At 37.7% G+C, this 25,109-nt stretch overlaps 2 protein-coding genes and 1 long non-coding RNA gene across 4 annotated transcripts; 2 read left to right on the top strand and 1 right to left on the bottom strand.

The window, feature by feature from the left end:
- The first annotated feature begins 568 nt into the window (after positions 1-568).
- Positions 569-9,188, top strand: lypla1 (lysophospholipase 1). 2 transcript variants are annotated; one of them, XM_028434303.1, is made up of 9 exons: positions 569-894; positions 1,001-1,032; positions 1,122-1,187; positions 3,422-3,469; positions 3,530-3,600; positions 3,681-3,754; positions 5,349-5,450; positions 5,665-5,841; positions 7,283-9,188. In XM_028434303.1, exons 1-9 carry the CDS (start codon positions 826-828, stop codon positions 7,340-7,342), a joined length of 699 nt encoding a protein of 232 aa, XP_028290104.1. In that variant the 5' UTR covers positions 569-825; the 3' UTR covers positions 7,343-9,188. The 2 variants fall into 2 exon arrangements, with proteins under 2 accessions (XP_028290104.1, XP_028290105.1); XM_028434304.1 differs by having other exon boundaries at positions 569-729.
- Positions 7,802-17,118, bottom strand: LOC114454111 (regulator of G-protein signaling 20-like). The gene is made up of 5 exons (XM_028434305.1): positions 17,013-17,118; positions 14,823-14,986; positions 10,637-10,720; positions 10,320-10,554; positions 7,802-8,889 (listed from the first exon to the last, which is right to left on the bottom strand). Exons 2-5 carry the CDS (start codon positions 14,978-14,980, stop codon positions 8,701-8,703), a joined length of 666 nt encoding a protein of 221 aa, XP_028290106.1. The 5' UTR covers positions 14,981-14,986; positions 17,013-17,118; the 3' UTR covers positions 7,802-8,700.
- Positions 10,445-24,513, top strand: LOC114454112 (uncharacterized). Its single transcript, XR_003672514.1, has 4 exons — positions 10,445-10,576; positions 10,649-10,743; positions 24,252-24,363; positions 24,445-24,513. It is a non-coding gene; the product is annotated as an uncharacterized LOC114454112 (long non-coding RNA).
- The last annotated feature ends 596 nt before the right edge of the window (positions 24,514-25,109 follow it).

The following is a 25,109-nucleotide window of genomic DNA, read 5'->3' on the forward strand; positions in this document are numbered from 1 at the left end:
GCCCTTGCCATTAATCTACATCAATATGGGTTTATTTTGTTTGTTTGTACACACTTGTAGTCATAACGATTCAAAATAAGTTTTGAAAAAAACTATAGTAGGGAAGGAAAATGCTATTAAAGAAATATTGTATTGTATGCTTTGTAGTAGTTCACCTCGGTTTGACAAACCTTGGAGATCCCAAATTACATTTAAAATTGCAAGTGAATGGGCTGACACTATTATTCCATTACTTATCAAATTTATTTTAAGTCAAGATCATGACTGAAATTAAATTCAACCATGAAAAATATTTAGTTGTTTCCCAACAATATAGGCTTTTGTTTTATAGTGCCATTACAATCTACATTTAGAACGGGTCAAACGACATCCTTTGACGGCCTAATGCAGCCCCGCGGGACCACAGGTTGAATAATCAGAGCTGAATCCAACTATTTCTGAAGTAGAAATAAATGACAAATGATATTTCTTTGACCCAATAGCTGCTCAGCATCTGGCGATTGACGTCGCCAACAGCCAATCGCTTTGCTGAAAGAGGGCGGGACTTACATGTCAGTTGAGTAGGCTGACAGGCAGTGTGTGTGTTATCCTGGTGGTCCGTGTTTACGCGGAGGGATTTTCTACTGAGATATTTACTTAATTAACTCCATTTACTGCGACCAGCAGTAGCGGGGGTCGGTGTTAACTTATCCGCTCTCGTTTGGAGGACAACCTGTCAGCGGTTTGCAGGTGAAGCCCGAGTCCAACAGCTTAGAGTGCTGGTTTAAACTAACGGTGTGGTGTTTAGCTTCCTGGAGCTAACTTCAGCGGCTGCCTGAGCGCTGTATGTGCGGCAACAACATGTCAGCGCCACTACCTGCCATTGTGCCTGCTGCCCGGAGAGCCACCGCGGCGGTGAGTCCACACGGACAGGACACACTTTAGTACTTAGTCCTACAAGTGCTCCAGTCCCTATGAAACCTGAAACAATCATTGCCTTAGTGTCTTTCTGTGCTTACAGGTCATATTTCTGCACGGCCTTGGTGACACTGGGTATGTTTAGATAGCTTTGCTTCCCATCTGGTGTCTAATTTATACACGCACATTATTTTAAATAACATTTTTGGTCCTTAACTTGACAGGCATGGCTGGGCCGAAGCTTTTGCTGGCATCAGAATCCCACATGTGAAGTACATCTGTCCTCATGCGTAAGTACACTGGGAGCTGTGGGATTATTGTAAATGTTACAGTATTTAAAGTTGGCAGTGGCTATCCGTACGGGTGCCGTATCAATATACTGGCCCCTATTTGGCTTGTTTAGGTGACGTGATAGGTGCGCCACGTGACTTAAAGTTCCGTCAGTTTTATTTTAGCTCATATTTATTTTTTAGCTACCCCTCTAACCCTTTTATTTTAGCCCTATCCCTAACCCAGGACAAACCCTACAATGTTTCTTTTTTTGTATATGCAATTTTAAAGGTGGAATTTGCCGTGTTAAATATGTTAAAATGAAAAAAAAATATATATATGACAAAAGCGTGATTCCAACCCACGGCAGCGGAAGGAAGAATCGTTGAGCCAGGCGCCTTAGATCACTTGGCCATCCTGACATGGTGAAAACACAAGCACATTACGCTTATGTAGAAAAGGTCCGGAAGACGTACCCATAGTCCATGAGGCTATTGATACGTTTCCGTATCAGTAGACACTTCCTTTAAAGTTTGATTTGAACAAAGTGATTGCTAGCAATCATTTAGAACTAGTTACTAGGACTGGGCAATATGGACTAAAACTCGTATCTCAATATTTTTTTTCAAACTAGCTATATATATATATATATATATATATATATATATATATAATGAAGTTATTTTGAGATTTAAAAAACAAGAATCAACAGAAGAAAGTTCATTTGTAGTTCTCTCTCTCTCTCTCTCTCTCTCTCTCTCTCTCAGCAGACTGCAGGTGTATGCTAGGCTATATTACAGTGCTAAATATATACATACTTCCTACAGGCACTGCATTAGTTTTATGAAATATTGCGTGGTAAAATCCTCAAATGCCGTTAATCACAGTGTACTTCATAATGGAGCTACAACGGATACAAATAAAACATATTGCGATCAAGAATGAAAACTAAAGCCACCAAGATGCTCCTAAAATCCTCAATCCTCATTTCAGATCTTAACTGTTCACTTTACCAGTTATGAGATGTAGAGAGCACACGTAAGAATGGGCCGTTTTTGGAGACCAGTTTTTATCCATTTCCACCCTACCAGACTTCAGCATTTTTGACCGTCTTTTGAAGGAAAGCCAGCATTTTCGTTTTTGGTTTTTTGCATGATATAAATTATATTTGTATAATTTTTTTACATTAGATGAGCAGCCTAACACACAATAGCTCTTCAGCATGGTGAAACCGTTTTTGTTACAATGGGAGTCAATACGTAAACAAATATGGCGACTGGCGTTGCTAGGCAGAAATGTCACTACTTACCCAGATGCCCGATTTCCCGAATGAAAACTGACCATAAAGACAACTGACTCTGGGTTAAATTTGCTGATGCAAAATGCCACACAGGCACATTTACTAACAAACAGCCCCCTTTAGTCTGTTTCTCCTCTAAGGGACAGCACGTGTGAGTGGATTCTGTAGTGTGGCCTGTTTAGGGGAAGGTCTGGGTTAGGATGCACACAGAAATCCATCTCACTGTGTTTAAAAACAACTATTTTATAACAAACTATGCTATAATAAATATATATATCATTGTAGGCAATATTGCAACATTTTATATCCCCAAAATAGAAAACTGGATATATCTTGAATCTCGATATATCGACTAGCTACAACTAAAGAACCAGGAAACATCACAAACACACAGTTGGAGTAAGTTGAAGGCACAGTTTTCCTACTTATTGTCAGATTCATTCAGAAATTGTCCTGCATTAAAAAGTCTTAATGAACTCATAAATGTGTAAACCATCAAACTAATCCTTACATGCTGGGTTGTTAAAGAATGACATGTAGTAGTGGAAATGGGTGTAAGATTTATTTATTTATTTATTTATGGCCTTTATTTATTCGGTCAATTCGGTCTCATTTACAAAAGAGAACTGTTTTGGACAATACTTTAATAATTTAAACATATACCATTTAAGAGTTAAAGATGGACGGAATTGAGCAGTGTCATACACAGTCAAGTGCTTAGCAGAGCAGGTACAAATACTAAACACAGGAACAGGTTGACAGTGAATTTACAAGAAAGTACAAGATGTATAAGAATAACAGTGATTTATTCAAGAAAATTGTACCAGAGCATTTTCAGCTGTTTTAGTTTTTTTTTTATCTTGGTCTGTAGTGAAAGTGGTCCAAACGAGGAGTAACATAAACTGGCAACACTTTAAGTCACATTTTAATATTCCTGTTCTCTGCTTGCTACAGTCCCACTATGCCTGTGTCCCTGAACATGAGGATGTCCATGCCGTCGTGGTAAGTGTGTGTGATTCAACACAGGCTGAGAGGTGCATTCTCACACTGTCAATTCTCTAGGTTTGACATCCACGGTCTGAGTCCGGATGCAGAGGAAGATGAGGGTGGTATTAAAAGAGCATCAGAGAACAGTAAGTCATCATTGAATTTTCAAAAAACGTATAGCGTCTCTTTTAGTTTTCTGTACATATTTTTTTTGATTTATCTGCAGTCAAAGCCTTGATAGACCAAGAAGTGAAGAACGGGATTCCCTCAGACAGGATCATTCTTGGTGGATTTTCACAGGTAAGGGTGTGCACATGGTTTCAAATCTAATGGTTTTTTCCACACACCCCTTACCAGGGCCTCCGAGGGTTCATAAAGTTAACTACTGTTATTAATTTGACATTTTATATGTTTCAGATGATTTACAAAATCGGGATGGTTAGACTGAAATAAAAAAGAGTGACGTTAGCCTCAATGCTAGACCCTCAGCCACTCGTTTAATGGGAAAATACCATGGGAATGTGTGATATGGTCCCAAAACATTTTTTCTGAAACCTTAAATTATCGCTAACCGGTGCCACGTGTCACCAGGTAAAATGTTCAACTAATACAGCTAAACCTGTCTTTGGAATTTGAATGTAGTTATAATAATATATACTGCTTATTCATTACAACACATTAAAAAAAACCTTTAGATGAAGCTTTGCACTTATTTCCAGTCACAGAATAACTTGAGCACTAGTCTCACCGTAACATGTAACCAGAGATTTCCAACAGAATTATGGGCAGAATTGGACGTATTTGTCCATTTGTCACACTATTAATCATTTTCCAATGTTACGTAGCATGTAAATGTGTGATATTGTCCTTAAATATGCATGTGAGGCATTTCCGTGTCACGTTGGAGATTTTAAACGAACAGGGAGGGAAAAAAAACAAATATGTCAGATTCCTTTTTCTGTTACAGAATGTGACTTCCATCAGTTTTTGCGAGGCACTAGTTTACATCCTGACTGTGCTACTGTTTAAAGGTTAAGTAGGAAAGGCCGACCCTTTAAAAATAGATTAACATTCATAGTTAAGTTTTTATTATCATCTTATTTTAGTAGTTTGGTTCTATTACTTTATGCAGCTTTTACTGTTCAGTATGCTGCAAATCAGACTAAAACCTACACGATCATAGTTCTAATGCTTTGCAGGAGGTTGAGTTTTGAACCTGAGCTTTTATGCAAGTTAAAACCTTGTGGAAAACCTTTCCAGAGGAGTTAATGCTGTTATAGCTGCAAGCGGTCAAGAATAGTATCTCACTCAAGTTCAAATGCACGTGAAGGCATATTTTTGAATGCTTATTATTAAAAAGGGAGTGGAAACAAGTTAAAACATGTATGTTCCCTCTCAGATGGATAAATGAATAGATTTATCAACTGTTATTCTTATTTTTCCTTCTTGACATCCCCTGCGTTACACAGTAATTAATAATCCATTTGTTTCCACAAATGTGTCAATGACTGATATCAGTAGCAGAGCTGATCTTTAAAAATGAATGTTGAGCTGCCTGCTGTGTTCTAAACACTGACGCTCCATGCTAGCTAAGGATGGCTCATTAGTGCCTCATTATTGGTTGTTTGATTTTTATTTATTTTTACAAACTCTGCTGGAAAATGTCAGCTTGTCCTTTTATGTTGGATAATGTGGGTCTGTTTCATGTCTATCAGCAGGCATTCAGCTGCTAGAGGGTCCACTGAGTAGAGTGAAGATAGAGAGAAAATGGTCTGAGTTTCTCTAGTCGTTTCTACCATCTGTGATGTATCTGCACTGATTTGACTGATCTGGTGCTGTGTTTGGTAGATAACACTGAAGGCTTATTGGAACAGTTCTGTTCTTTGTTTTCCAGGGTGGAGCATTGTCCCTCTACACAGCTCTGACGACTCAGCAGAAGCTAGCTGGAGTGGTTGCTCTGAGCTGCTGGCTTCCTCTTAGAAACTCTTTTCCTCAGGTAAAACAACACAAACCTATTTGCATGTGTAGCTTTTAGCTTCCCAATGCAAGTCGGATACGTTTGTATCAAAACATTTAAAGACAAATATGTTGTGATTTTGTGTGGGTCAAACACAAGCCCCTTCTACTCCTTTTTAGATGCATCCCATACTAGACCTCCACTCAATAATTATCCTTTATTATTGATTATTCCTAATCCCCTTGGTTTCCAGGCCTCAGCCATCAATGTGAACAAGGACATAGCTTTGCTTCAGTGCCATGGGGACTGTGACCCCCTGGTCCCCTTCATGTTTGGCCACCAAACTGCTGAGAAGATGAAAACCCTCATCAATCCTGCCAACGTCACCTTCAAGTCATACCGGGGTCTACCTCACAGCGCTTGTCCAGAGGTCAGTGCTTACACACTCAATGTAGGATGTTGGTGGGGGCCATCAAAACAGTCCAAACTTGGTTCTGTTCATTTTCTTAATATTCAGTTTGAAACTAATCAAATTAAAGCATAGTTTTATTTATTATTTGTTTTCTACCTTCTTTTTAAGAAACAAAATAAAAATTACATTGTATCGCTAGCATTAACACAGCATCACATATTGCATCGTGAACTCAGTGTATCGTCCCATCCCCATGTAAAACTTGATGGCTGTAACCAACCTGTTACTCTTTCTGTTTGGAAATAAGTTGAGAGAACACTTTCTCGTGAAAATGCAAAAGTTTTGCTGCTTTTTGGTGCTTGAAAACGGTACTTATTAAAAACAGGCTCCAATCACACTGCTGCACCCATACTGAGAGCTTTAAACATTGCCTAAACTCGGGGTTGGGCTTAATTTCTATGTCTTTAACACTGACTCTGGTTGGACTCGGCTCGGACGCTGTGCTATGAATAAACGGGTCAAGTGATGTTTCAATTTGTGCGGGATAAACGCACAAATGGATGCTGTCCTCTGGTACATGAATAAATGATGTTAAAAATGTATGAACGACTCGTTCTTGACTCGTTGTGGAGCTGTGTGCTGTCACAACAGATACGTAGCATGTAGTATCACATGAAGCTGCTTGTCATGTTTATAGTTGTATGCAGAGCTAGTGACTAAAGCGGAGCTATTAAAGAAACTCACCTCATTTCATTCTACAGGTGCACAGATGTGAGTAGTGTCAGCAGCAATGGGTTCAGGCATAAAGAGAGATCAGCTTTATTTGGTTTCAGGTCGTGTTATTTCAGCATCGGGCCAGATTTCAGCTTTACTATTACTTGTGTTCAGAGGAAGTGTCTCTGCGCATGCGTTTATTTTGGTTAATTGCAAAATCACACCACTATCTATTGGCCTGGCATGTATACTACACTTTGTATGTTTCTCGCGGTCTCATGTAAACAGAGATCATTTTGAAAACATTGCCATGTACTTTTTGGAAACGGAAGCAAAACGTTGTGTAAACAGGGTCTTAGATTTTCTCTCATTTTAAAGAGGAATCACTTGTGTTGCACTTTGATGCTGCAAACAGACAGCATTTTTATTGTAGGACAAATTATTACAGTGTCTTTTTAATATTTACAGTACCTTCCCAGTATTAAGAGGATATGTAATGTTTAGTGATCGTCATACGGTCATAAAATCTATAGGGTTTAAGTTTAAAGGGATCCATCATTAGCTCCATTTCATTGTTTCTCTAAAAAGCCTGAAGCAACAGTAATTTCCTGTTTTGTTGTCTCACCTTGTGTTCTTATGATATGCATGATAGATTAAAATAATGCAATTATTTAAAGTGGGTTTCACCCCTCTGAGGAAAATCACTTTAATAATGTACTTTTATTTGCTTTGTCACATTCTACAGGAAATGGTGGATGTAAAGCGATTTATCGAGAAGCAGCTTCCTCCCATCAGCACTGAATGAACTGGAGTGTGTGTGCGCTGACCTGCACAGCAGCACGTCACACCTTGGATTAAGACTGGCATGATAAATCAACCAATCGGCTGCTCTTAGATTCAGGCAGGACTGAAGCTGCTACAAGCGGAGGCCATAGAGGAAATAATGATGATGCATTCTGAGCTGGAGACTTACGCACACACCACTCAGTGTTACAGTAGGGTAACGTATTAGTTGCTTGATTGTTAAGCTATTTGTCATCAAGACAAGCTATGTCTTGCAGGAAAGGTGTATATGATTAATAAATAGGGCTGAACACCATGGGTGACTGAGCTGTTCCGTCACAATAAATGGTGAATATGTTTTCTTCTGATTATTGTCTAAAATGTTGGGAATTGAATAAGACATTTTAATTAAATAAATAATTTTTTTTAGATAGGTTGCCAAACATTAGCTGCCTCTGACTTGTGAAATCAACGTATCAGCTGGTTTTGTCCATTTTATTCAAGGGAGGTTTTATGGTCCATGTATGCCAGTCTAATGTCTGTAATGTATCTTGAGAAGAAAATCAATGTAAAACACTTGCAGCCTCATTCATGCATCATCATATCATAATGACTGTTATTTACATCCTCTCAATGTTTAACACACTCTCCACAGCAGAAGCCACTTCTGATTGTGCTTTATTTAATCTTGAGAATCCAAACCGCTATTTCACACACACATTCATAATCGAACACACCGATAAACCAGCGGTCGTGTATTCAGTTGATCCTTTCCTGTTTTTGTTGTAATTATTTATTATGACTAATATCACAGTATTTGAAACACACAGACGAGATCTATTTCCAGGTATCGGCTTTTTTGTCGAGGTGTAAAAACATTTCAGTGAGAAGAGCTGAAAGCACCAACGTGTGAAGTCACTGTCGCACCTTCCATGTTGTACTGACGGCGCGCGCTGCGTAGAAGATCTTATTCCAAGGCACTTTCCTTCTTCTTTAGTTACTGTTGAATAAATCTACTCGTTCCTACAAGAACTGGATATGCATTAAGGTGCACAATTCACCTAAATACAAATGCAGTGCTCACAGATACATGTGTTCTCTCAATAAACAAGGTAGAAAAGTGCAATGTCTAGTGCGAGGGATTATATAAAAATATAGATGTTTCCCAACAAGTAGCTGATGCTGAACTGAGCATTTGTTCTTGTTTACTCTCCAAGATTTGGTAAGATAACTATTAGGATACATAAACAGCAGTAAGAGTTTAGTGTTTTTTTTGTTCGTGTCTCTTTGTAAACAGCAGGACTCCAACATGGACACACAAACTCCTCCAGGTAGGCTGCATGCGTCAGAAAGCTAACGGTGTGTTTGGAGGAGGGGCTCCTATAGCTCAGGAGGAGGCTCCTCCAGGCTCTTCATCAGATCCGTGTACGCCGTGGAGTTTATGAAGCGAGGGTACGAGTCCCTCTGCATCAGCGTGTAGATCTGCTGCTGGGCGTCGTCGAACGTGTGCGAGGTCGGCTCCAGCATATTGCGGTTTATCACTTCACGGACACGGGAATCTAAACTCACCTGAGGATATGAGAGCAGAGGAACCATTAAAGCATGTGTCAAACTCAAGGCCTGGGAATCAAATCCGACCCATTAGATCATACAGTTTGACCCATCGGAAAAAAGGAAAAATGAAAGAGAAAACGTGAACTCTTACATAAATGAGCAAATATTTAAGTTGTCACTATCTTTGTACCTCCAAATACACAAATTTAATACATTGACACAATGTTTATAGGGACAAATCTACATCACACGACTGCAATAGTTGAAATGAGAAAATAAATCTGAAGATTTCTAATTACAAAAAAAAAAAAAGGTCAAAATCAGGGATTTTTGAAGTGTTGATCTTGCAGGGACTGATATCAGTCACTTAGGCTATTGCTTGGATATTGTCAACGCCTTTCAAACTATATATCAGTTATACGTGGAAGTGAAAACTAGGGCACATTAGTGTTAAAATTACACTTTATTTCTAACTAATCTGTGGCCCACTTGAGCTCAAACTGCACTAACGTTGGCCCCTGACCAAAAATGAGTTTGACACCCTGCAATAAAGGGTCGTTCACGCTGATCACACACACACACACACTTCATATGTAGAAAGACACTGTCAATACTGCATCATGGTAATTTAATGCTGATATACTGAAAATATTCTGTTAAAATCTCATCAAGCTTCCCCGCAAGAAAAACATCAGTTTTGTTATTTAATACATTTTCTATATTTTTCAAATAAAATAAACTAAACCTGGTTTTATCTCATGGACTCTTAGTGGTGTCAAACTCTTAAGTGTTTGTTTGTATTGTCCATTTAGTTTAGTTAATTTGATTTGTTAATGGTGAAGAAAGGGGGTAGGACTAAGGCTTTTTCATATCCCTTGTCAAAAGAGAGGCTTTTTTTTTATTTTAAGAGATTTCTGTTGTTTTTTTCCATTTGTTTGTTCATTTTCATCTATTCTTAATCATTCGAATGAATAAACAAATAAATAGACTTTCTTTAATACTTATTCATGTGCATATTTTGATTAAATGTGTAATTGTACATGAAAGTATTGTCTTCATAGCAAGAAAACGTATATGTAATTGTTGTATATATCTGTATTTATTTGTATATTTGTATTATTTATCTTATTTTACTTTATGTTGTGTACTGTAATGTGTGCACTTGTATTTATTCCTTATTTAATTAACAGTCTTACTTAATTATGTACATTTTTCTTTTATTGTTTAGTGTTTATTCTTTTTATTTGTAATATTTCTTGAGCCTCTGTAACACAAGTCATTTCCCCCTGGGATAAATAAAGTATTTCTGATTCTGATAAAACTAAAATGCAAATATGCATTTTAGAATATTGTGATGTCATGTTTAACACTACATACATTTTTAGACACAACCTGACAGCCTTACTGAAGTTTACGTGTGTTTTAAGTCATTGCTGTTGTCTCACCTCTTTAGGCGAAAGGATGGAGATGAAGTCCTCGTATATCTGACGGACTTTCTCCTCCACCACAGTCTTGTTTGTCTCCTTTTTGAGCTCCTCGCAGGCGAGCCAGAACATCATGTTCTCCTCGCTGAACTCGGTCCTCAGAAACTGCCTGAAGCAGCCTCGCCCCGCTGCACTTTTCATCACCCTTTCAAATGAGATGGTCCAGGAGCGAGCGTCTTCTATAGTGGCTTTTGGGCTTCAGAATGAAAGTCAAAAAGGTTAGGTTATTATTTGTTAACATTTAGTAAAATTGTTGATTTTTTTTTTTAAAATTTTACCTTTCTTCACAGTTGGTTGTTCCCTCCGGCCTGTGCTCACATGTGGGCCTCTGTATTGTTTCATCCTCGCTCCTAACAGTCAAACTGGAGGAAGACAAACACATGATGTGAGTTGATTGGCTTTGATCATGAAAGCATTTTAAACAGCTTGCATTTGGGTTTGATTTTTCCACCACGAAACTGAGGCTTAGACTTTATAATAGCACTAAAACACTAAAACCCTCCACTAGTGTTTATATATTTGAAGTTAGAACAAACCCGTACTTTGAGCGACATACCAGGAGAATTCTCATATCATGTTTTCTGAATATGAATGTGTTTTTTTGTTCTTTATTTTCTGACTAAATCAAAAGTCCTGTATTATTATTACTTTACATAAATCACTGAATCACACGTTGCTCCTCACATGGATTTCCCACCACCATTAGCATCAGTGACAATAATTAATGTGCAAAATCCTGAGTGGGGGACTTTCTATGAAGAGTTTGTATGTTCTCCCTAATGAAATTACTCTAATGAGAGGGTCAGACCATCCAATTTCAACGTCATTTTAACAGATTGTGGTCGGTACTGCTGCCTTTAGCTGTGCTGGGGGGCTTTCAATATGACTTTCCAATGTAGATTAAAAGTTTTTCTTCTTTCAGTATATATTTAAAAAAAAAAAAAATTAAGAAAATCCCAAAAGAAGGTTGAACAGAAATGATGAAAGAGAGGAAACAGAAAGGACATCTGGTGCTAAACAAACAGCACAACAACCCATTGGAAGTCATAACATACATATCAGTCCAGAGTAATACCATATTATTAACTAACAATGAACATTTTATTATTGTTTAGGCTATGATTTGGAAGTAATATTGTAGATTTTTAAATGATAACCTCAGGTAAGCAATACTAAAATATAACTTCTTTCATGCGCTCCTTATTTGATGTTTTGGTCTAACATGAACACATTAAAAAAAATACTATCCATTGAGATCTAATTGATTTCCTGGTGTTGCCGTCGTTGTTCTTGGGGTTAATTTGTGGAATTCTGTTGATAAAGAAATAAAATTGAGTGACACATTATTTCATTTCAAAAAGAAAATGTCACAATATATTTTAGAGGGTTAGTAAAGCAGTAGAGGGTACATGTGTACTGTATATATGTTTTATATATTTTGCATTATTTGAAAAAAGGCTACTCCAATGTAATTGTTAAATGCTTGCATTTCTCTTGTATGTTTTGTATGTAACTTACTTGAATATTATTTACAGTATATTAGGCATATACGCATTTTGCTTCTGCTTGTTTCAGTCTTGTTATATGTAAATTTAAATTGTGATTTATGTTTGACTATTTTGTTAGACTGAAACAAACAAACAATAAAATAAAATAAAATAGAATAAAATACCGTAACTATAAACACATAAAAATATCTTCTTACATGGCAACAATTAATTATAACAATCAGTGCATGGAGTGCATTTGTTGTTTTAATTTTCAAATGAATCCACTCCCAGCAGATTCAAAGTGATCTAATGGGAGTACTTGAATGGATACTAGGTGTGTCACTGTGCATGTGCTCCTGCAGGGATCATTAGAGCCATCCTGTTACCTGTAGCAGCTGCTGGTTGCACATTTAATTGGTTTCAGGTGAGAGTCCGCCCTGACAACATCCCAGGTGGGAATGTCAACAACTGGATTCAATTTACAATGATGGGACTAAACGCATTACTCATCCCCAGGGGAGGGAGTTAACACGCAGACCGCAGATGATTCCAAAACAGATTTGAACCCAACGGGGGGGCTTTGATCCAATGTGGGCAAGGGTTCATAATAACTTCATACCAGGGCTGGGTTCAAATATAATTGCAATTGCGTTCAGATAATTGACTTTGTAATGGTAATTGGCATGAACAATCTATAAAAACTGTATTTAACACAACAAGTTTATGTGTCAGTTCTCTTGAGGATCATTTCCTTATATAAAAATTTAAATCTAATAGTATACTGACAAAAAAAAAGGCTCAGATGCCCACGCCAAAAATATTAATACCAATATTCTCATTGTTTAGGAAGCCTAACAAATTAACCAAGAGATTAAAAACATATTGGATGATAAATGGTATTTTTTTCTTATATTTTACAGATGATTTAAGGCATGCGGGTCAAAACCAGACCGTTATCTAAGACAGTGGTTCTCAAACTTTTTTGGCCTATAAATACAAATGGAAAAAACAGCTATAGAGCATAATGATGGGATGAATGAGCAATAACACACATTTTAAAAATCTAACTTTGTAAATAAAGTGAAATGAAACCCTAACCCATACACAGCGCCCCTATTTGGCCAGTTTAGGTCACGTGACTAAGACTAAACCTTACCCTAAACCTAAAAATTGTTGCAATATTGGGTTATAGCCGGATCCTAACCTTAAAACGCTATGTACGTGTACTTCGGTAACTGTACAAATAGCACCAGGGGTTGTTCGTATGGCAACCGTACAAATAGACACATTCTTATTTTAATAAAATTTACAAATTTGAAGGAAGTGCACAAAATGGACAGGACGATAAGTGAAACAGTTTGAAAAGTCAGGAAAAAACTGAATTTTCAGCTCGTGTGCAGCATTAGCTTAGGCAGCTAACTCGGTCTTTCTGCCTCGGAGACCGATACCACGTTTATGCAAAAAATATTTTAAGGAATCAATGTTCAAACGGTGAAATAATATAAATCTCTGTCAGACTCGCTGTCAGCAAAGGCGAGTTTATCCCTCTCGACTTTGAACGTTACGAGAGTATAGCAGCCACTTTTGTTTTTTTCTCCTATAAGCAGTGACGTGCCGTGACCACTAGGGCTAGGTAGGCACATTGCAAATCGAGACCATCAATGACAATTTCATATGTTTCTGCTGTCAAGTGCTAATTCAACTCAAATCAATTTTATTTGTATAAAGCAATTTCCAACAAAGTCATCTCAATGTGCTGATCAAAATATAAAATTCATAATAAGAAAGAAAAAACCCAATAAGATCCACATGAACAAGCATTTAGCCATCTAACAAAATCAACATCATAAACACCATTAAAGAAACATAAACAATTATTTAATATAGCCTCCATACTCTCCAACAAGATATATCTCATGACACGACAGCACATCCATTGTTTGTGTTGGAAACAGAAACACGGAGAAAATGACAACAACAACTCAGAACAGCCTCAGTGAGGAGCATCCACAAAGTCAATCGTTCCATTCACTGTGAAAAGTATGAAACATGTTCTGACCTTACCTCTGCTGAAGCTGTGCTAACTCAGGTGTTGGTCTCCATCTTTTAAAAGTTGTCGCTTTTCCTCAAAACAAAGTTTCTCTATTGTCTCTAGCGCTGTCATCATAACTGTAGTGTTATCCCGCCCACTAGCTAGAGAACGTAGCAGCAGCGGTCACATGATGTCAATTCACTAATGTACAGTGAACTTACGTATAGCATTTAGCATAGCGCGGTTACGTACAAAGGCAGCTCTCTACACTGCCTTTGCCCGTAAATGGTTGTCATCTTGGGGACCTGACTGCGCATGCGCAAACACGTAAAAGCACGCAATGGGAACGGAGGCAGAAGAGCAATGTGTCTTTGGGAGGGGGCGTGGCCTCCCTCTGTCTTACATTGGAGTGAAAAAAAAAAAAAAAGACTGCGCAGCTGTTCCAGGAAATAGCACTGTTTAGTAATTTGGGCAATGAAACGCACAAAATGCGGACACTTTCAAACTTCTAGGTACTGTAGGCTATTGGAAATGGAAAAATAAATAATTTACAATTATATGATAATTAAAAAAAATAAATAAATAAATCAATTCACCCATGGGTAGGCACTGCCAACCTTGCCTACCCTGATGGTACGTCATTGCCTATAAGGGACAGCACGTGTGAGTGAGGTCTTTAGTGTGGTTTGCTTAGGGGAAGGTCTGGATTAGGATGCACTCAGAAATCCCTCTAACTGTGATTTTAATGCTGTTCTGTGAAGTAGTGAAAGCAGCAAATTCTAAAAGAAGTGTTTTAAAACAAAATAAGCTATATGTATATAAATGTAGGCGATATTGTAATTTTCTATATCGACAAAATAGTAAACTTGATATATCTTGAATTTGAATATATCGCCCAGCCCTATGGATGATTTGCGTTAGCTTGTGTAGAGCATTGGTTACCATGAGCAACTACAGCAGCAGCACCAGCAGAAGCAGCAGGCGTTCGAGGCGTTGGTGGGGGTGTTTCCCATTCTGTGGCGTGCTTGGAGGACACTGGCAGCTGCTTCCTGATGAACCTGCATCTGCCTCTTACGCATCTCCAGCCGCTCTGAGCCCATGGACTGCTGCAAAAGGGACAGGAACCACAGGCTGAGCGGGGTGGGGGGGGGAGGTTGGACTGGGAGATTATGAAGCGTCACACAAACAACACAGCTCAACAAATCTGAAGAGAATAAGAAATGGAAAAGGAATATATAGGAATATAGTATAGTATAGTATAGTATAGTATAGTATAGTATAGTATAGTATAGTATAGTATAGTATAGTATAGAGTATAGTATAGTATAGTATAGTATAGTATAGTATAGTATAGTATAGAGTATAGGATGCAGTAGGTCCATGCGGCTGCAGAAGAAATATAATCTCAGCTGACTGACTTGATGGCAGGGTTGGGGTCAATTACATTTTCAAATTACAATTACAACTTCAATTATGTCCAATTACAACTCAATTACGACCAACATTTTTCCCAATTACAATTAAAATTACAATATTTTCTCCCCATGAAAGTCAATAACAAATACATTCTCAATGACTAAAGTTAAATTACAATGCATAATAATTAATAAATAAGCCCATAAACCGAACCTACAGTACCTCTTATTGTGTTAGCTTTCTGTTAGCATCTCTTATGGTAACGGGTCAGTTTTGACTCAAGTCTTAAATCAGCTGTAAAATACACTAAAATTATTATCTATCATCTCATTTGCCTCTCATCTCTTTGTTACCTTGTTAGTAGTAGGGGTGTAAATCACCTGTTTCATTCCGATACGATACGATGTCGATTATCGGATCAACGATTCGATATTTGCCGAAGTCACAAAGCCTGCCACAATACCATTTCGGTTTGATTCGATTTAGAGGCCTGCGATTGATATCAGACAATAATCTGTATATATATATATATATGGTTTTTTTTCACATTAAAGAATATCAACTGAATATTGATACATTTTGAGAATTTTATTGCCTTATTTTTACACTCCTGCTTGTTAGGCTTCCTTATCTATGAAAATATTGCTTTTAATGTTTTTGGTTTTGGCGCCTTTTTTTCTGTCAGTAAATCCTTCGATTTAATGTTTTTTTGTTTTTTTTTTTTCAATGCTATATTAATCCTTAAGACAACTGACAGGTAAACTTGATATGAAACATATTTTAATAACTGCTAATTCCATAAGTGTAAGCCATAAAACTAGAATGTAGTTCCCCAGTTTAAATAAAATACAAATGACAGTTTTTACATCATTATATGCGTATTACAATTACAAAGTCAATTATCTGAATTAAATTACAATTCCATTATGATTACAACAGCAACAGATTTTTCAAGTCACAATTACAATTATAACTATGTCATAACTGTAATTAATTATCAATTGCGCGATTACAATTATAATTGACCCCTACCTTGCTTGATAGCATCTCTGTTTCCAATATTAAAACAAGGACCAGTGTCGAGTCCCATGGAATGCATTTCCAGTATATTGATAAGGGGATAACCTCTGAGGGATGGAATATTAGTGCATGAATGATGCAAGGGTTACATTAAGATGCAACATCATCAGTTTGAGAAGACATGGTTAGGGTCACATGATGCTTGTAACCAAATAGAATCATCACCATCATCTCTTCTTTCTTTTTATTTATTTATTTATTTATTTATTTACTTATTTATTTATTTATTTATTTATTTATTTATTCTCCTGTGAGGAATAAACAGCAATGAAATCCTGTGCACGCACATGATGGTCGACATAAGAAACAGCCTAAAGGAAGCGGCCATTTATGGAAACATAATGTGATTATTTGATCTTCGGGTTGATCAAGTCAGATTATTTGCTTTCCTTTCAAAGCCAAAACAAGCACATATTCTATATTTAAATGCAATGCACACCCTATACGCATATAATCGTTAAAATGAAATAAATGTGTTTGCTCGGATTCACAGAAAAAAAAAGATGCTCCAGCATCCATCCCTGCGTACTGTAATTACCCAATTTAATCCTTTAAATAACACTGAACACCAACACAGTACAGACATATTACACTATGCAAATGCTGATGTAAATATCAAAGGAAACATGTGCTCACCGTGTCACCATGAATGCCAGATTACAGGTGATTTCTTTCTTTTTCTTTTTCTTTTTCTTTTTGTTGCCTCGATCACATCCGTCTGCTTTGACTTCAGACCCGTCGCTTTTCCTCTGCGCGCATGCGCGTGCTGCAAGTGTGACAAGATTTCTCAGCATTAACACACACACACACGCACGCACGCACGCGATGATAATAAATGAGGATTTGATGACCTATGTAAGTCATCAGGCTGATTTAAACCATGCACAGATAAGATCAAATAGAATAATGTGCTTTTATGTGTAAATGATTATTACTAACATTTAGTTACTGACTGCTGCGTGTGGATAGTACTATTAGTATATATATATTTTTAAATATAACTCTATTAAGCATTGATGGATACGTTCTGAATGCAAAATATTTTGAAATTAAATTTTTATTGAAAAATGTGGCAACTTGTGCTGTATGATTTAAGACCAGCAGGAGGCAGTAGACATCCATGTACACCCCACCTCAGGGCTGTGGATGGAGACGCAGTGATGCAAAGAAAAGTAAGTTTAATTGCATTCATTTAATTCAATAAATAAACTGGGAATTTAAGGAAATTCCACTACCATACATTTTAGCCTTCCACAGGTGGTCTCACTGTAAAATTATTATTATTATTTAGAATATTCTTATTATTTCTATTTGATACACATTTAAATGGTAAATGGACTTGATTTATATAACGTTTTATCCCCACAGTGAAGTAGTAGTCTCTAATTTTCTCAATCATTGTTCAGAGTGGATATTTACACATCATGATGTTGCTTACATAGATATATGTATTATATATGTCTATTATAGGATAAGAACATACATCATATTTTTCTATTTTTTCTATTTCTATTTCTATTTAGCCTCTATTATTTTATCGTTGTATTTTTTTTTCTCCTTCATTGCACTATTTTTCCGGTGCCTTTTGGGTTTGTGTGTTGCCTTCTGATTTTTTTAAATTTTTTTTTAAAGTTTAATCTGATCTGATCTTTCATGACAGTAAATTTCCCCACTGCAATAAAGCTATTGTACTCTACACTTAATACATTTTCAACTCAGATACACCTAAGTTTGTTAGTTTGGAGGTGATTCGACAACACAAGTTCTCAGAAAACCTCAAATCAGAGCAAGGGTTTAAGGATAATGACTGAGATAAGTAAAGAGCAAGATGAATTATACCTGATGAAGGAAGCGTCAATGACAAAATGACTGAATTAATCAGAATAAAAAACACATTTAACACCATCCATCCATCCATCTTCTCCCGCTTCGCCGTTTCCGGGTCGCGGGGGCAGCATCCTCAGTAGGGAGGCCCAGACTTCCCTCTCCCCGGCCACTTCCTCCAGCTCTTCCGGGGGGACCCCGAGACGTTCCCAGGCCAGCCAAGAGACATAGTCTCTCCAGCGTGTCCTGGGTCTTCCCCGGGGCCTCCTTCCGGAGGGACGTGCCCTGAACGCCTCACTAGGGAGGCGTTCAGGGGGCATCCTAATTAGGTGCCCGAGCCACCTCATCTGGCTCTTCTCGATGCGGAGGAGCAGCGACTCTACTTTGAGCCCCTCCCGAATGACTGAGCTTCTCACCCAATCTCTAAGGGAGAGCCCAGCCACCCTACGGAGGAAACTCATTTCGGCCGCTTGTACCCGTGATCTTGTTCTTTCGGTCATGACCCAAAGTTCATGACCATAGGTGAGGGTTGGAACGTAGACCGACCTGTAAATCGAGAGCTTCGCTTTTTGGCTCAGCTCCCTCTTTACAATGACGGACTGGTGCAGACTCCGCATCACTGCATACGCCGCACCAATCCGCCTGTCGATCTCTCGCTCCATCCTTCCCTCACTCGTACTCAAGACCCCGAGGTACTTGAACTCCTCCACCTGGGGCAGAACCTCATCTCCAACCCGGAGAAGGCACTCCACCTTTTTCCGGTCGAGAACCACATTTAACACATTGGCTCATATTTAAAATGTTATCTTACTTTTTTTTGAAGAAGGAAAGTTTCCAAAGACTTAAAGGAGTTTACATACCCATGCCATATTGCTGGATTAGTCAAACAGGCACGTATAGTGATTTCTCTAAATAAGCTTTTTTGCAGGAAAAGCTAAACCATAGTAATGATGTGTTTCATGCATACTTAATGATCACATTGATTTGCATGTGCTCACTTCTTTTTCCAAACTTGCTTGTGTTGTCGAGTCATCTTCGGCTAAAGACAAAACCGTACATTTACTGAGGATTGCAGTGTGGGGAGCAGCGTCATTCCTTCTATACTTTATATGTGTGACACAGCAATAAAACACACTTTCTATTGAATATCTCCCTTTAGGCTTCATAATAAATCATGCATCTTGTAGGTGTTGTAATCTCTGAGAGAAATTGCCTTTTTAATGGCGCCTGTGCCCTGGTGAGAAACACTGTTACTGTGATCTACTGCTGAACATATACATGCACGTGACCCCTCTCATCTTTTCACATGGGTGTGAACTGACTTGCTTTATCCTAAATTCAATATGCCATCAGTTTCAGGGGTTTTTAGTTTAGTACAAAGTGATCCAGCTCATATATAAGACATTGAGTAAATCAGGCTGACTGCAGAGGCAGTTTCTAGCAGTGGAGAAAACACTCGGGTCATTAGGTCGAACATTCTATCAGTCTAGCAGCCCCATTACTTCTACTCGGAAGTGAGTGCAAATCTTTTAATGAGTTGAGGCTCAGTTGTAATAGCTCTTTGTTCGTGTGAGTTCTGTCATTTAGTGAAGAGTTACAGATCAGCACAATGCAAGAGCTGCAACCACGCCACATGCTGAGTAAATAGCCTTCTATTACAGCTCCACTGCTTGGAACGTTACAATGGACTGTTGCTTATCAACGTGAGAGGGTACCTGCCAAAAAACAGCCCCCACAATGCAGCTGCTGCCAGAACACCCGGACCGTGTGTGTGTGTTCTGCCCTCATGGGAATCTAACAAAACTGAGAGATTTCAATTGTTTTTTTTTTGTTTTTTAGAGATTCTGGTGAAAAGCCAACAAAATTCAACTACACGCATTCCAAAAGATACACAATATACAACAATTGAGATGGTGTTTCTGTTTTTGTGTATTGCAGCCAGGGTTGGGGTCAATTACATTTTTCAGTTACAATTATGTTCAATTCCGATTACAGTGACCAGCATTTTTCCCAATTACAATTAATTTACAATTATGTTTTATCCTCAGAAAGTCAATTACAGTTATGTTTTCAATTACTAAAGTTATATTACAATTAATCACAATAACTGATCCTAAAATAAATAACCTAATAAAAGTTAACCTTCCTCATGCAGTATGTTAGCTTTCTATTAGCATCTCTCATGATAAAAGGTCCTAAATGATCTGTAAAACACACTAAAATCAAATACTGTATCTATCATCTAGTTTATTTACTAGCTATTGGTTATTGCTAGGCTTTCTTATCAATGAAAATATACGTTTTAATATGAATATTTTTGTGTCAGTATACCCCTTGATTTCAATTTCTTTTAAATGGTCAATTGTGGGAAAGCTTGATATGAAACGTATTTTAATAATTGTTAACTACATATGCGTAGAACAGTAGAACTCTAACATGGTTCCGCAGGTTTGCGTTAAATTATATTTGACATTTTTCGTAGAAATTTCACGGCAATTACAATTACAAGTCAACTATCTAAACTCAATTACAATTCAAGTACGATTACAACAGCAACACATTTTCAAAATCACAATTACATTTATAATTATACCATAATTGTAATTAATGATCAATTACGCGGTTACAATTATAATTGAACCCAACCCTGATTGCAGCAATGATTGAATGAATGATGGAGTTACAGTAACATCTTTAGAGGCTGAAAAACACAATTTTGATGGCATCGCAATTACAAAGTGCTTAAAAACCAGCTGTACACTATTTACACCCATCTGTCACACAGCTCTGCTGACCACTTACAGATGAAGTGAATGACTGTGATTATTTCTCTATGGTTGCACCTGTTAGTGTGTGTGTGGGATTTGTTTGGCAGACAGGGAACGAGTTGGCTTGAGATTTGACTTGTTAGAATTTGGATAAAGACTGTGTGTGTTGCAGGAACAGACTCCAAAACCAGAGGTACTTTGTGCCAAATGTATTCAAAAATAGCATATACAGAACTGATAGTTGTCAAGCAAATTACACTAAATGAAAACTTACTGTTAAAAAAAAATAGTTGGATCGAATGAATTCATGTTCCAATTGGTAACGCCTAAATGATTTAAGTTCTTGTTAATAAATTGGATTAACAATTATTGATTTTATTGACATACTCTACATTTTCATGAAAAATTAATTTATTAAAAGAAAAATTACAATACAAATATCAAATCATAATTTTAAATATACATTTCTATGAATTAATGTGTGACCAAAACACCCCCAAAAAAAATCTGTTTTAAAAAATCACATTTCATTTATCCAGTTATGAAGGGTACTCTGAATGCACCGCTAAAGCTCGCAGTGTCCAGTACCACCAATAAGCTTAAGAACCACTTAGTTAGGATAAAGGGCCTTGCTCAAGGGCCCAAAACGATTACCCAGGATGTTTAAACTAGCAATGTTCAGGTTACAAGTCTGCTTCTGTAGCCATAGACTACCAATCTGCTTGTAACTTGATACAATGGTTTTATGAAGATTACTTTTCAGAGTAACCTTAAAATGAAATTGTAGTTTGCTTAAAGCAGACCTAAGTAACTTTTTCACCTTAATAAATAATTCTTGTAGGGTAATACAAGTGTTTATGGGGTGATTGGGGGGTCTTTCATACCCACCTGCTGTTTCTGGCCAGAAAACAGCTCTTGCAATTTTCCTGCCACATGGTTGTCTACAAATTTACTTTTCTCAAACTTCTATCATGGTGAAGCCAGCAAAAAAAAAAAGGCAGAGAAGACCTTTGTTTGAGGAACGGAGCAACTCCATGCAGTGAGAGCTCAGCAGCAACACACAGCAATCACACACACTGTCATTGCGGCAACAGGCACGCACACACACTCGCAACCCAGCGCTCCATCAGGCAGCACACACACAAATATCCATCCATCTATCTATCCATCCATCTATCTATCCATCCATCCATCTTCAGAGCTGCTTTGTCAGCACACAAACAAACACATCACACACATTTCCACACCCCCTTCCGTATCACTCCCACATCATTCATTTATTTTACTTGTCTCTCTTCCTCATACAGTTCACATGGTCACATGGGACTATATGTGTGAAAGCACCCTTAGCGTCCCTGTTGTATTAGGATTTTTCAGTGCTCGGTTGCTACCGTCTTGGGAGAACAAAGGTGCGCATGCAGCAGGGGGGTGGGGCAGGAGGCGTTGGGTGCGGAGTGTTTACGACAGTGACATAACCAAAAGGGACCTTTAGGGGGAGCGCTAAGTGCAAGTTACTTAGTTCTGCTTTAAATGAAATTTCAATTTTAATATGGTCGAAAATAGAAAACTTAACATAAAATCAAACTTTCCTCAAGCTTTTGACGTACAGCGTCATAAGAAACTTAATTGATGCGGGTTCATGAATGAGAATAGCAGGTTGCGCGGTACACTGCCTTTGACAAATTAGAAATCTGGATGGAACTCACTCAGAACTTTGAGTGACTATGGATCAGTATTCATTTAAAACTTGATGTATCACATGTTCCTCCACAACACGTGTGGGGCTGCATGCACTACATCTCCTTCTGGGTGAAACAAATGGCACCAGGATGCATCATGGGAAGAATCTGAACCCTGGGGGATGTATTAGGCAGACCTTAGATCTGTCACTGTGAGAATCACTTTGACACATACCACATTCAACAGCATGGCACACACAATGATTCTCCCTGATGTCACTGGGCTATTTCAGCTGGATAATGGATCCAAACATAAGGTAACGGTGTTGGGAAAGGCACAACAATGGGTTTTATGGGGTGGATTTTGTATTTTAAATGCATCCAAGCATTAGTGGGCATGTGTCTGGAAATAATTCAATTCAAACAGCACAAAACAAGTTGGGGAAATTGCTGTTTGCTTATACACACACAGGCAGATGAATAAATTTAGTTGCCAGGCAACCATGTGGATACAGAGTGGAGAGACTGCTTTAAGCTCCTTTACATAATTCATTGTTTCATTGCAAGCGTTGGAGATTGATATTAACAGTAATTATGAATTAACAGATTAAAAGATGATTTCTGAAAGTTTATCACTCGAAACTTCTTCACAGCGTTTTTCCTTCAAAATAAAATATCATAATTATTTTGTCATTAAATAGAGCATTGAAGAGAGATTTGCGTCACTCATGTGTTTATATTTGTCTTCATTCAATCATTCTCTATTCCAGTGGTCTCTTATTTCGGAATCGAAGTACCAATTTTGTCCTGCTACAACATTTTGCTCAGAATACTATAATTAAAAAAAAAAAACTATAGCATAATGATGCAATGAAGGAGGCTTAACACACATTTTAAAGAATCTAACTTTAGTGTGGGACCAAGACTGACCCTTGGATTTTCAGTTCATGTTTTAATCAAGATCATTTTCATCATTAATATGAAACCAAAAAATACACATTAAAATACCCATATTTTTCATGCTTTGATTTATTAATTTTCTACTCTCTCTCTCCTTCTTAAGTACCCTCTGTACAGTAGTGCCATAGCGTACCCCTAGGAGTACACGTACCCCCATTTGAGAAACATTGCACTACTATACTGAAGATTAAACCCTATTCCTTTCCCATTTTTTTGGGTTATTCGACTTTGAACAGTTGAAAACACACAAGGATTGGATTCTTTAATTTAAGTCTGGCTTTAGATGACATTGTAATAGGTGTGAGTTTGAGATGAGGTGGAAGTTAAGACCTGGGGCGCAGAGGTCAGACCAGGCTGACAAGCAGAGCCTCAGGGATGGATCCAAATCCATTCACAAATAATAAAACAAATTCAGGAGAGCATACACAGGAAGAAGAAAAGGTAAAGCAGTACAAAGGCAAAGGCATTTAAGTTGTCCCTTTACACTGTAGAAGTCCCAAAACCATTCTAACATTAATAACATGCAAACTTCACACATGAAGACAAATCCAGCATGAGACAGAAGCCTTTTTATCACCTTGTTGCCCCGTAAACGTGTTGTTATCATTTCCAAAGTAATGCTGCATTCTCTCTGCATTATATAGCTCTCGTCATGGCTCGAGGGGCCTGAAAAACACTTGCCACTGCATGACGTGACCCTGCAGTCAGTCTGCTGTTCCATGGGGAGGAGGTTGTAATGTAAAGCACAGAGAGCAGGTAATGGAGTGACTAGAATCATGCTCCATTCACTGCCAAACAGCTACATTAAAAGATCTGCATCTGTTTTCTGTTCTGCAGCAACTCCTTGATGAGATTTTCTTCAGACGCCTTAGAAACCAAAGTTCTTCACTGATTCCGCCTCGATCCAAGTCCAAAGAGACTTTTTAAAACTGTTTTGTTCTCTTATTGCTGTCATTTTTCCTGCTCTACTTTAGAACCTGCAGCCTTCTCCACTGTGGGCGGTACCCACAATTGCAGGAACTAATTGGAGATCTCTCAGGGGTGAAATGAAGTTAGGTGAAAAGGGAATGTGTTTGCCCAAAATAATTGGATCTTGATCCTAATGGAATTCTGATCTATCACTGCAGTAAGGCAGTAGAAGACTTCCTTTCACACCTCTTTTGCTCAAGTTATAAACTGTCCATTTATAATGGAATTACTGGAGACACTAATAGTCAAGCTAGATTACTCACTGCTGTTAGGGGATTTATCATGTATATTATGTGTATATACGTATATATGCATATGTGTGTATCCATAAAATGAAGAGTCCGTCCTTAAGACTGCTCTACTGTAAAGTGCCTTGAGATACCATTGGTTATGATTTGGCGCTATACAAATAAAGATTGATTGATTGATTGATTGATCATTAAATAGCATCAGATGTTAAAGACTAAATATTTTGTAAAAATGAAAGAAAAAAAGAATTTTCACGCTAAAGTTTAAAGAATGAGGAAATTGGT

This window comes from Gouania willdenowi, chromosome 20, assembly GCF_900634775.1.
Source record: "Gouania willdenowi chromosome 20, fGouWil2.1, whole genome shotgun sequence".
NCBI classification, from domain to species: domain Eukaryota; kingdom Metazoa; phylum Chordata; class Actinopteri; order Blenniiformes; family Gobiesocidae; genus Gouania; species Gouania willdenowi.